Raw genomic sequence first — 14,061 nt, 5'->3', positions numbered from 1 at the left:
TCCACACTTCCTCCCTCAGAGTAGGTGACCTGGCTTCATATTTTACTTAGAAGACTAAGGCAGTCTCACGTGACCTCCCTCCCGCTCAGCCTGGCTTGCTTTCCTCCCCCAGCTTCTACTCTTTGCCAGGCTAACGAGTATGGCCTCCCACACCTCTGGGGTCCTATTCCATCAGCTATCCTCAGTCTCTCCTTTTGATCCATCCCTTCCACAGTTTTCTCCTGATCACAACTCTCTCTTACCTTTTTTTTTTTTTTTTTTTTTTTTTTTTTTTTTTTTTTTTTTTTTAGTAAGCTCTATGCCCAACGTGAGGCTCAAACTCATGACCCTGAGATCAAGAGTTGCATGTTCTACCAACTAAGCCAGCTAGGTGCCCCAAGTCTCTCTTAAAAAGAAACTTTCTCAATCTAGTGCTACTCTCTAAGCTTATACCTGTCCTTTTCCCTTCTCCGTCAAACCACTTTCAAGAACAATCTACCCACCTAGCTTCTCTATTCCTCACCATCTCCTTGTTGCCTACCCTCTGCATGCAGCCGCTCTCCATTAAAAGTGCTCTCATTAGGGACCACTTAATCACCAAATCTCTATCATCTTATGTCTCTCTCAGGTCAACTCAAAAGCCTTTCCTGAGAGCCCACCACGTACCAGGCAGTATCCAAGTCCCTTGACTCTTTGACTACGTCCTCCCATTGGTGGTCCAGGGTCCCTTAGCTCCCATACCCATGCCTCCTTAGTTCATCTGCACTCCTTTGACTGACTATGCTTCTCCATCCCTTCCACAATCCACCAAAGGAAAGTTCCCTGGATTTCAGTCCTGGGCCCTTCTCTCTCTTTTATTTTATTGGTATCTACTCTCATGATTTGAAAGTTTTCTTCTACAAATGACCCCCAGATCTTTATCTACAGTGATTCAATATATCCCAAAGCAAACCCATCATCCTCTATCTCAAATCAAGCTCATACCCATTTCTTCCATGTTTCTGTTCATGGCTTCACCATTCTCTCAACTTCCCAGGCCTGAAACCTCAGAGTTACGTTAGATTTCCACCTCTCCCCATGCTCCTTAGTGCTATATCCTACAGATTAAGGATGTCAAGGATTTCTCTCCTCCCACCTTGACAACAGTAGGAGCCTCTTTCCTGCCTTCCACACCAATTCAATCCTACAAACGAATCCTCCTGAAGCACTGCTCTGATCACAGCTCACTTCTGTGCAGTCAGGACCCTTCATGCTCCAGGATGCTCAGACCCCAATCTCCTTTCTAGTCTTTTCTTCACTAGAAAAAATTGTACATTTAATAAGAAAATAAAGGGAAGGGCCTCCAGAAGAACTGAGCAATCAGCTCAAGCGAGACTGGGAGGTGGAAATCCCACACAGGCTCACAGCGCTTAAACATTTTGGGGGCAGGGGGAAATGTAGAGACGTACACCTTCTGCATCTACCCCAGCAACTCTATCTCCTCCCCACAGCCTTGGCTGCTCCACCCGCCATCCTCTCCCATTCTTTCCTCTCTCTGAACCAACCCACTATTCCACAAATGTGCCAGTGCCCTCTAGACACGGACTTGGCTCGCTCCCACAAGATTCACAGCAAACACACCTTCCTTCTTGATATTACATCTGATCTCCCCAATCAGATGTGCAACCTCCTACCTCTAAAACCCCAGAGCCCTTGGCTAGCATTCTCTTATGCACTTATTTTACACCTTGAACTAGAATTAATACCTCCAACTATTCATCATCTGCAAGCTTCTCAAGGTCCCAAATTGGACTCCACTACTTACACGTGAAGTTAATTAATATGCCTTGGAGTGCTGCTCTACATTCCTTCATTCCTTTCTCTATTTCTCTCTCCTTTTCTTTGTCCTCTCCTGCCTTCCAAACTCCCAAGTGATAAAGAAAAACAAAAAGAAACAGGATTATATATACCACATATTATTTATCCATTCATCTATGGATGGACACTTGGGTTGCTTCCACATCTTTACTATTATAAATAATGTTGCAACAAATATGCAAAAAAATGCATATATCTTTTTGAATAGTGTTTTCGTTTTCTCTGGGTAAATACCCAGTACTGGAATTACTGGATCATATGGTAATTCTATTTTTAATTTTGGGGAGAACATCCATACTGTTCTTCACAGTGGCTGCATCAATTTGCACACAAACAATGGAATATTCCTCAGCCATAAAAAAGAATGAAATCTTGCCATTTGCAATAACACGGATAGACCTAAAGGGTACAATCCTAAGTGAAACAAATCAGACAGAGAAAGATAAATACCATATGGTTTTACTCCTATGTGGAATTTAAGAAACAGAACAAATGAACAAAGATGAAAGAGACCAACCAACCAACCACACACACACACACACACACACGTACGTGCGCTCTTAAATAGAGAACAAACTAGTGGTTCACAAAAGGGAGGTGGTGATATAGGTGAAGTAGATAAAGGAGATTAAGAGTACACTTATCAGGATGAGCACTGAGTACTGTACAGAACTGCTGAATCATTATATTGTATTAACATAACACTATATGTTAACTCTACTTCAAGAAAAAAAAAAAAGGAACAGAATTAGAGGGAAAGCTGATCAGAGATTTGTTAGAAGGTTGAGAGGTAGGAGGCCAAAACATTTAGTATCTGGAGGAATCACACCTCCTATCCGCATCCCATCCTGTATTAACTCATGCACATCTCAGGACGTTTCTACTGGCAGATCTCTGAACATAATGTAGTCATCTTGCAACTTTATCGAAACAGAAATACAGAGCCAGAAGAAGTCATCTGCTAAGATGTGGGATTCCAAACCTCTGACATTATCAATGAAAACTATAAAGTGTGAAAATGACTAAATTGAATACCATCTTAATAAAATACCATCTGTTAACTAATGATGTTCCACTCTAGTATGTTAATTAGTTCCCTGTAGTACACCACTGAGACCAACCCAGGCTGGAGTCACCTAACTGTGCCAGGTCCTGTCCCAAGGGCTAGGGATGCAGTAGTGAACAGCACAAGGTCCCTATCCTCAATACACATATTCTAGTTAGTGGAGACAGACATCGTGAAAACAACAACATATTATTTCAAGTACTGATAATTATTATGAATAAAAACATGGTAGGGGCCCCTGGGTGGCTCTGTCGGTTAAGAGTCCAACTCTTGATTTCAGCTCAGGTCATGATCTCAGGGTCATGAGCTCAAGCACGGCATCAGGCTCCACACTGGGTGTGGAGTCTGCTTAAGATTCTCTCTTTCTCGGAATGCCTGGGTGCCTCCAGCGGTTGAGCGTCTGCCTTTAGCTCAAGGTGTGATCCCAGGATCCGGGGATCAAATCCTGCGTTGGGCTCCCTGAGAGGAGCCCGTTTCTCCCTCTGCCTGTGTCTCTGTTTCTATCTCTCATGAATAAATAAATAAAATCTTTTTTAAAAAATATTTTCTCTTTCTTTCTCCCTCTCCCTCTGTACCCCCATGCCCCACTCTTGTGCATGGTCTCTCTTTCTCTAAAAAATGGTAAAGTGTCTGGGGTAAAGGGTAGGATGGAGAAGGGAGATTGTAGCTAAGATGGTTAGAGGCAATATCTGAATGATGAGGAGAGGCCATGAGAAGAGCATTCCAGGAGAAGGCAAGATCAAGTGCACAGGCCTTACAGTGGGCATGTGCGAATTCCAAAGCAAAAGGATGGCCAGTAGGACCAGAGCAAGGTAAAAGAGGAAAGAAGAGGAGGAGGCAAAGGTCAGAAAGACAGGCAGGAGCAGATCATGAAGAACCCATGGGCAGTGAAAAACATAATTAGATCCCACTGAACCACTTCAACTAGTCCCTAAAATAGTGACCTAGGCATTGTAAAATCCGGTATGTCTAGGTAGAACTTAGACTTAAGTGAAGAAAAGCCTCACCAAGGGGTGACTTTAACTCCTCCAATAGAGCCATCCCAACCCTGAGCTTCTTGTTCCCAACAAATCTCCCAGAGGGTTATTGGCCAGGCTAGGACCTATACTTTTTAAGCACATTCCAAATACTTCCACTGGGCTGTTGGTATATTGCTAATATTATGTAATTTTAAGTATATTCTAAATAGAAATTGAGGGGTAGTGACTAGGTTTTGGAATCTGTGTTATTAGATCTCTCTTGGTTCATTTGTTCACTGTCACTATTAAAGTAAAACAAGGAGGTTGGACCAAATGACTTCTCACGTCTAGTCCAGGTTCTCTCCTTAACTCAATCCCAGGACCCCAGGATCATGACCTGAGCAGAAGGCAGATGCTTAACCAGCTGAGCCACCCAGGCGCCCCCAGTAAATGTTTGTTGAGCCAATGATGTATGGTTTTGCTTGATGCCTAAAATTCCCACTCGGCAAGTCTGAGGATAACTAGGAAGACATCCTTCAGGTGCCTTTGGTGGCTCTGCAGGAAGTAAGGTCAAGTACAAATCTTAGGGAAGGAAGACTCTTTTTCTCCCCGACAATTTTTTTTTTTGGTCCAATCAGTTCTCCCAAACCAACGGCAGTGCCTGCCTTTTGAAATGCTGGAGACAGGCAGAAATGAAAACAAGCCTCAGCAGGGGTCAGAGCTAAGAAGGACCAAGTGGCTGTCAGAAAATTAGGCCTCGGTTTCCAAGCTGAAGACTCTGAAACAGGGACTTGGGTATTCTGAGTGAAATCTGCAGAAATGATGACAAACAAATGGACACTCGGAAACAAATACGGCATCAATAAAATCTAGACCATTTCACTGGATTCTGGCAATCTGGTGACTTCACTAAACTAATCCTGTGGTCACTTGGCTGGCCATTCAACTGCTCTCCCACTCAGTCTTCTTCCCCCCCATCTACCTGTCAAATCCGCATCCAATTCCCCATTCTTTCTTTCCAGCCATTGTCAAACCTATGCTTTGGGAGCCGTGAGTAAATACAAGTATTCATTCAGTAAAACTTATGGGAGAGATGTAATGCTAGTGTGTATTTTTAAAAATAAGTATGTATGTGCATATAGAGAGCAACCATTAGTGAACTGGGGCTGAATCTTCTGGAGCAGGACAGAAATCACAGCTGTGACCTACCTTGCAGATGGAGACTGGGCCTACCAACGTAGAGTGCATGTCATAAACACTGTTTACCCAGCACACACGGAGAACTCATTAGCACATACTGAAAATTATTCCACCCCCCTGGGCTACAGGATGACTCAAAGTCAATAACTGGAGGGGGGAATCTAACATGCAGAGCAGATATAAGCCTTTTTTTCAAGACTTAAAAATAGGATCAAAAGGTTCTTAACCTCTGTTAAAAACTTATTAGAAGGCAACAAACCCAGTCTAAGATTCCTAAGTCTAATACTTATTCAGGAATAGTGATGTGCCAGGAAAAAAAAAATGGAAAAAACCATTTCTGAAACTAAAACAACCGTTCCATGTCTTTCTGGGAGTGGGAGGGTCCACTGAAGTACATCATGGACTATTGCTCTTTGTGAGTTTATCTTGGGAAATCTGTTCTAATACTTGCTTTGGACGCTTCTCATATATAAAAAGAAGCAATGTCATGGTTTAATGCACCTTCTCCTACTGATGGAATTAACTTATGCAAAAAGACCCACATTTACAAAAGTCTGTAACAATGTCCAGAGACAAAATCTCTGAAGTAGTTCTGAAAAGGGGGATCGTTACATTATGTGGAGCAGAGGGTATGGAATAAAGGGGAATGAAGAGCCAGGGATTTATCTACAGTCACAGAACCCTATATCATGGCATACACTTTGAATCAGAATACAATCTACTTCTGTCTTCTATCAAAGTGGGACTGACTTTATTTCAACCCTTCAAGAAATGACACCACCCTAGGTACACCTGAGTCCTAGGGCCTCCCTCACAGTGAGTCAGGGTAGAGCCCCCAACATGACCAAGCCTACAGCAAATCCCAGCTCTCCCTCTTCTCCTCCCTGGAGCTGCCCTAGAACCACATCAGGCCTGAGAAGCGGGAACCATTTGTCCTCCATGTGCCAACTGTGCTTTATTTAAAAAGGGCTAACATCAATAAGATTCTAGTTTTCAAAAAGCTCTATGTATGAAGGATCATTTCCTATCCCCTACAAATGACATCATAGATAGCTTTCTTTTATAGCAAAACGGTGAGTGCATGAAGAACAGATGACGCCGTCTTGAAAAGAAGCCCCAGTTGCCAATTACTCAGCTGGCCTCTGTGGATGGAGCCCAGTCCTCAGGACCCAAGAGAACTTACCCATGTTCATTGGCCTACTCCCAAGCAGACAAGAGTGTTCATAGGTGGTTAGTTACCTCCTTGCTGAGGGCAAAGGTCTGGTAGGCCCAGACAATTAAACTGAGAACAACAGTGTCCTCAGTGTGCAGTGAGAGGCAACAGGATGATCAGAGTAGAAGGACGGGTAGGGCAATATGATAAATATTCATATGATGTTTATAGCATATAAAAATGTTCATGTGACGGAGCAAGATGTTGAGGCTGGGTGGTTAATGCCAAGTACTGTCCTCCCTTGCAGGCAGTGTGGGGGAACAGAAAGAACAGAATTCCATCCCAGTCTCACCTGCCATTAGGCTAAGTGACCATGAGCAATTTCTCCACATGTAAAATAGGGATGGTACCTACCGGCCCGGGCTGCTGCGAAGATGAAAAAGACAACTTGTTCGAAATGCTTCATCGAATGCCTAACACCCAAGGGGCATTCCATAAATGTTAGCCTCCCACCTCCACACCCTTTCTCCCAGTTGCCAAAACCCACACTGGCTCTTCTTCCATCTGGTCAGAATAACTTGGAAAACTTGACCTTGATCTATCCAAACTCCACTGACCTCCAGAAGCCACCCACAGAAGTTCTCATGGTAACAGACCCAGAGGCTGAATCAGCCTCTACAGCTTCCACTCTCCCCATCCAAAGGACAAGTTTGCTCTGGGGATTATACAACTTTGATGAAAAAACGTCACGAGAACAAGCAGTACCGCGAGAACATTTTACATGCTGTCTCAGTCACTAGAAAGTTGCTGTATCATAGCCATTGCAGGGGATGCTGCAGAGATTTCACAAAGGCTTTTGAGCCAAATGTGGGTTCTCATTAAAGCTATACTGGACACGAGCCTTTGTCTAATAAAACTGAGCATCGCCACTTATCAGGAAACCAGGCCCTACGGAAAAAAGGAAAGCAGAAGGACAGCACCAATGTGCTGGAACTAAGGGTTGGACAGGGGAAAAGAAGGTCAAGGGAAACTACACAGAGCATATCAATAAAAATGACTCTTCTTTCCCTTCCACTTTCGCCGGGTGTTTTTAAAATACAGCTCTGTGCTACGAATTCCTAAAGAATACGTTACAGGTGTGTGTGTTTTCTCTTGTCTTGTTTAGATGAAAACACCAGGCAGAAATGGGTATAATTAGAATGGGAAGAGCAAATATCGGAGATGGGGTAAACTGAATAATATAACCAAACTGAATATAACAAATCTGATCTTAAAAACTATTTGTATTTTATTTCCTTTTAAAATTGTGTATAAATTTACATTTATATTTGTAGGCAGTTGTCAAGAATTGACAAACTGATCTGAGTACTCTACATTCTCAAGGAATAGATCATTTATTAATATTTATGCCGGACTTTATAGTACCCAAAGCATTGTCTCACATGGTATTAGATCCTAAGAGTGAGGTATTAATATCTCCACTTTTTACATTGAATTATAACTAACGTACAGTGCTGTGTTCATTTTACGCGTACAACATGATGATTTAACAATTCTATGCATTACTCAGCGCTCATCACAGTTAAGTGTAGTCCCCATCTGTCACCAAACAACATTATTACAGTATTATTGACTATATTCCCTATGCCATACTTCTCATCTCCACGACTTATTTATTTTATAACTGGAAGTTTGTATCTCTTAATCCCCTTTATCTATTTCACCCATTGCTTTCTCTCCACCTCCCATCCCTCTGGCAACCACCAGTTTGTTCTCTGCATTAATATCCCTACTTTTATTTAACAGATAAGGACATAGAGCCTACGGGGAATGAATTGATTTTCCCCCAAGGTCCTACAGCTAGTAAGAAAGAGAGGGCTCCAACTCAGGCCTTCCGATGGCAAAGCTCTCCTCCCATACCAGGCTGCTCTCAATAATTCTCCCCCATCACGCACACAAAACCACAGTTCTTACCTTCCAACTCCTCTTTCTCATAGTGAATGTTGAGAATTGTACTGGTCCCACCCTGATCCACCACAGCTTCTTCATCTGGTCTCTGTTGAAACATAATTAAGTAGATCCAGTAATATTAAGTCATTCATTCAAACATTCATTTAAGTTGCACATGTATGCCAGACCCTTTGGGCAACCCTTGGGGGAGCAAATACAATTGCTTACATAAGTTTTTCATTTGAACTTCCCATTAACTTTGGGACACAAACATGACAGCCATTCTTTCTCATTTTATAAAAGAGCAGACTGAGACTCAGAGAAAATGAAGTAATTATTGCTCAAGGGCACAAATGTGGTAAAAGGCAGGGGTGGGACTGAACTCAGGTCTTGTGACTGCAGATCTCATGCCTTTTCCAACTCCCCCCTCCACCTGTACAAGGGGATAATACATCTGCATTTTGTAAGTGGTGCCAACCACATCATTTCATTTAGTGTAAATTGGTCTCCTCAACCTCTACGGTATTTCAGCCTCTGTCCTTGAAATTCTCCATCTTTTTCCTCTGATCAAGTCAAGTCTCCCCTCTCTCAACCAAAGGCTCATATTCTTCCTCTAACCATAGAGGAAGCAAGAGCACTCTACCTTTTGTTTCCCTCACTTGAGTCTAAAACTTCAACAGTAGCCTGAAACTATTGAAACTATTGACTCAGTATTTGATAAACTATTGAGATGGGAACCGCAAGATCCATGTGCCTAAAACCAAACTAATCTTTCCAAAACTAGCACTCTGTGCTCATTTACTTATGCTTACCCTGGCACCATCATTCCTTAGTCCACGTTTGAAATCTCAAGTGTATTTATTTATCCATTCCATGTATATTGAGTGCCCATCACATGCCGTTGGGGAGATCATTTTCTCCCTTATTGAGTCTTCTTTTGCAATTTCTCTTGAATCCACTCTCATGTCTCATCTACTCTAGGGCACTCTCCAGCCCCTTCAGTCACACTGGACATGTTTTCAGTTCTGGAACCACATTTACGTTCTTCCTTGAGTGTTGCTCCCTCTGCCTAGAACTATCACCCTCTCCCTACTGTCCTCACCTCCACCACCAGCAGCCCACTTATTCATCCTACAGATCTCAGCCTCAATGAACTTCCTTGAAAGACTTCCTTGACTAGCCTCATCTGAACCAAGCTGGGTCCCTCCATTTATATGCCCTCATAGCACACTGTACTTCTCCTTCATAATGAAATGTCTCTGCTCAAGCGAAGGACCCTTGTCTGTCTTCCTCACCAATGTTTCCCCAGCATGCTACACAGACTTTTCACATAGTAGGGACTTAATAATTCTTTGTTAAAATAATGAATATAATGGCACCTGCCTTATCAAGACCCTGAATTATTTTTTAAAAATCTGAACTGATTTTCCCGCCAGTCTATTTCTCTTATCAAACCTGCAGTCAAGTTCACCGATCTCATGGGCACTGTGCACATTCACACTTTCATGCCTTTGTTCACATGTTCTGTCACCTAATGCGCCCCACCCCATCCCCAACTCTTCACTAAATCCTGACCACCTTCTAGATCCTGCTCAAATCTCCAGCTTACTGTCCTAATTTTACTCTTTTTTCCTTTTCAGTTATCTATGTCCCCAAATAAGGCAACCCTGAATGTAAAGCAATCCATTTTCCTAATGAGAAGACTCAAAAAAATTTTTGAGAGCAACTTGAATAAACCAATTTTTAAGTAAGTAGATGAAAGTCAAATGTCTACATAGATATGCTACTCTTTTTTTTTTATGATAGTCACACAGAGAGAGAGAGAGAGAGAGAGAGAGGCAGAGACACAGGCAGAGGGAGAAGCAGGCTCCATGCACCGGGAGCCCGACGTGGAATTCGATCCCGGGTCTCCAGGATTGCGCCCTGGGCCAAAGGCAGGTGCCAAACCGCTGCGCCACTCAGGGATCCCTGCTACTCTTTTTTTAATTCAAGTATATTTCTATTTCTTTTTTTATTCAAGTATAATTAACATACGTGTTAAATTAGCTTCAAGTGTATAATATGATTCGAAACTTCCACACATTACCCAGTGCTCATCAAGGTAAGTGTATTCTTAAGTCTTTATCTTTTTCACCCATCCTCTTGGCAACCACTAATTTGTTTTCCGTATTTAAGAGTCTGACGTTTTTTGTCTCTTTTAACTGTTCATTTGTTTCTTAAATTCTACATACGAGTGAGATCATATGGTATTTTTCTTTCTCTGACTTGTTTCACTTAGCATGATACCTCCCAAGTCTATCCATGTTGTTGCAAACAGCAAGATTTCATTCTTTTTTATGGCTGAGTAACAGTCCTCTGTGTGTGTGTGTGTGTGTGTGTGTGTATTTTATCTTCTTTATCATCTATTGATGACATTTGGGTTGCTTCCAATATTTATAGTACTTTATGAATTTAGTTTATAGATATTTAAAATTACATATTATTTACTACTATGGAATAATCTTCAAGATATAATACGGTTTAAAAAGCAAGGTAGAGAAAATTGCTATAATTTGCTAACTTTTATCAAAGAAAAGGGTGTTGGGAGCACCTGGCTAGCTCAGTTGGTGGAGCATGGTACTCTTGATCATGGGGTCATGAGTTGAAGTCCCATGTTGGGCATAGATCCTACTTTAAAATAAACATATATTTTTGATACCTTTTTTCTTTTACATACATATTATATAGCATATATATAAGTGTATATATATATGTATGTTACAACATAAGCATCTGCTTATACTTAAAAACATATCAAGGAAGAATAAGCCATGAACAACTGTTTTGAATAGTTACCTACAGAGGAGTGAGGATTTAGGGTAGACTAGGAGACAAGGACAAAAAAAAAAAAACAGATATCTTTGAATATACCTGTTTTATAAATATCACACATAATTTTAAAACAAAACTAAAAATTTTTAAAGCAATTCCCAAGGGCACCTGGGTGGCTCAGTCAGGTAAGTGCCTGCCTCAGGTCATGGTCCCAGGGCCCTGGAATGGAGCTGCGCATCAGACTCCCTGTTCAGTGAGGAGTCTGCTTCTTCCTCTCCCTCTGCCTGGTGCTCCCCCTGCTTGTGCTCCCTCTCTCTCTCTCTGTCAAATAAATAAATAAAATCTTAAAAAAATAAAATAAAATAAAATCAATTCCCAGAAATGAGAAACGAAATGAAGCAAATGACAAATTGATGATATAACTATTCCAAGAGAATTATTCCAAGTAATGTTAAGCTATAATAAATTGACTGAACATCCATAGGGGCATATACCCTAAAGATGAAAAGAATTTCAGAAGATCTTAAACTCCTTTTTAGTTACCTACTGGTGGTAGAGTTGGTGCTATCACTCTAAGACTGCTGTGCATTGTGAGATAAACAAATGAGTGATTATGTAAACTTGTTCTGTCACTCTCAATGTCACTGAAAACTGGCATTCTCTGCAGGGGTAAAAATACAATCCTAAGATAGAAGTTAAGTAAAAACCATGTAGTCCTGGAGCACCTGGGTGGCTCAGCAGTTGAGCATCTGCCTTTGGCTCAGGGCATGATCTCGGGGTCCTGGGATCGAGTCCTGCATCGGGCTCCCCGCAGGGAGCCTGCTTCTCCCTCTGCATGTTTCTCTGCCTCTCTTTCTGTGTCTCTGATGAATACATAAATAAAAATCTTTAAAAAAGAAAAAAGAAAAGAAAACATGTAGTCCTGAATTTGAATCAGATGTATCAATAAAAACATATATTTTAATCTTTAAATGTCTTTAAACTTCTAAATTTGCATTTTCTAGCTCTGTCCACTCAAAAGGCCTAAAAAAAATGATCAGCCAAAAGCAATGAGCATTCTTAGCACCGAGATTGTGGTCTCTGAAAATGCCATTTTCTACTAAGAGGCACCCACAGACAACGAGGGTTGTGTCAAAAGGACTCAGGAGTCAACTTAAAGAGATCCCATGCTTTTTAGGATAATTTGAGTATCAACAAAAGTAGTAACTGCAAAAGATTAAATATATCAAATATGTTGAAATCCATGAGTTCACAATGTCACTCTAAAAATTAATTGGTCACCACTGGAGGATAATGCTAACAAGCCAACTCATTATGTTGAAAACTGTCAAAAATTTATCCTGGCTCTCCTATATAAATTGCACCATAGAGTAATAACAGAAGAAATAAGAGAAGTTTCTTATTATAGGAAAGAATAAATTTAAAAAGAATGTTAGAATTAGGACATCACCATTTTGCAATCCCTAATGGACTGCATTGATTTTCAACAGCCACTAACATCACAAAGAAGAACAACCAGACATTCTATGTCTCCTAATGGGAGGCCATATCACCACCCATTAGGTAATCTTAACAAATAAATTGTCCCTGAATCTGATCAAGCCTCTACATCCAAATACCAATTTACTGACAATACAGTGAAACAGAGTTCCATGGAAAAACACCAGCAGGAGAATACAATCAACAAAGTCCAAACTCTGGAAAACTATAGAACAAATCCTCGCCTGCGCCTGCCCCTTTCTTAAAATAAATAATTGCAATAAGAGAAAGAGAGAGAGAGAGAGAAGGTGAAAGCAGAAATTTAAAAGAGATGACAAATCAATTTCAATGTGTGGACTCTATCTGAATCCTGATTCAAATAAACTGAAATATTTTTTAGGTTTTTTTTAAATAATTGTTTGAGACGATCAGAAATTTGAATATTGACTAGATCTTTAATTATATTAAAGAAACAGCTATGTTTTCCTCAGGTGATACTGTGCTTATTTTTTATAGAATTCTTATCTTTTGGGATCCCTGGGTGGTGCAGCGGTTTGGCGTCTGCCTTTGGCCCAGGGCGCGATCCTGGAGACCCGGGATCGAATCCCACGTCGGGCTCCCGGTGCATGGAGCCTGCTTCTCCCTCTGCCTGTGTCTCTACCTCTCTCTCTCTGTGACTATCATAAATAAATTTTAAAAAAATTAGAATTCTTATCTTTTTTGTATGGAATTGTTGAATCACTATATTATAAACCTAAAACTAATAAAACGTACATTAACTATACTGAAATTAAATTTTTGAATTAAAAAAAAGAATTCTTATCTTTCAGAGTGATACACACAGAACTATTTACAGATAACTGAAAGATTACAGATATGTAAAATAATATATTAACTTAGAAATGTTATTTTTCACAATTTATAATTATTTAAAATTATTCAAAATCTTCAAAAATATCTTTACCATCAATGGAAAGACTCATATAAAGTAAAACAACATTTAGGCAGAAAAACTTGTCTTTATTTTAGATTATTTGTTAATCTAGCTTATCCTTTAGATCATGGATTTCCTGTGGTAGCAGCCACAATTTATCATCTTTACGTTCTTAAAGCCCAATATAGTAGCTTAACACTGTAAGTAGTTTGCACTCTTGTAAGTCCCAGAGGGGAGGTTCTGTGCCTATGTTCACCACTATGTACCTAGCAGCTAGTATAATGTCCGGTTTGTGTAAGTATCTAAAAATTGTGATGAATAAATATTTATTAGGGTTCTGAACTCTATCATATGATCATATATTTTCCCATAAAACTTCATATATATGTATATATATGAGTTTTGGTTTGTTCGTTTTATGAGTGATTTTTCATGTTGGCTTCTCCGTAGGTTTGTAATATCCAAAGGACAGGGACCGATGCGTTAACAACGCTTAGCACTCTGCACAGATAACCAGCACAGCATAGAACACAGCAGGAATCTGGAGGAAGGGGGTAAGGGAAGAGTGGGATCATTGATTTTATGACTCTAAGAACTATAAAAACAAAATATGGAGAGCAAGGTCAATCATCCGAAATACTCAGGTTGAAAAATCAACTTGTTTCTTTAACTG

The 14,061-nt window shown here is 40.5% G+C and overlaps 1 protein-coding gene across 2 annotated transcripts in view; it reads right to left on the bottom strand.

The window, feature by feature from the left end:
- SLC4A8 (solute carrier family 4 member 8) overlaps positions 1-14,061 on the bottom strand; it is a 74,835-nt gene that overhangs the window by 53,169 nt on the left and 7,605 nt on the right. For both annotated transcript variants that reach the window (XM_055337160.1, XM_055337161.1), the window contains exon 2: positions 8,189-8,270. In XM_055337160.1, the coding sequence (XP_055193135.1) occupies positions 8,189-8,270 (82 nt within the window). The remainder of the gene's footprint in view (positions 1-8,188; positions 8,271-14,061) is intronic.

This window comes from Nyctereutes procyonoides, unplaced genomic scaffold, assembly GCF_905146905.1.
Source record: "Nyctereutes procyonoides isolate TBG_1078 unplaced genomic scaffold, NYPRO_anot_genome, whole genome shotgun sequence".
NCBI classification, from domain to species: domain Eukaryota; kingdom Metazoa; phylum Chordata; class Mammalia; order Carnivora; family Canidae; genus Nyctereutes; species Nyctereutes procyonoides.
This window is presented reverse-complemented; position numbering and strand designations above follow the sequence as displayed.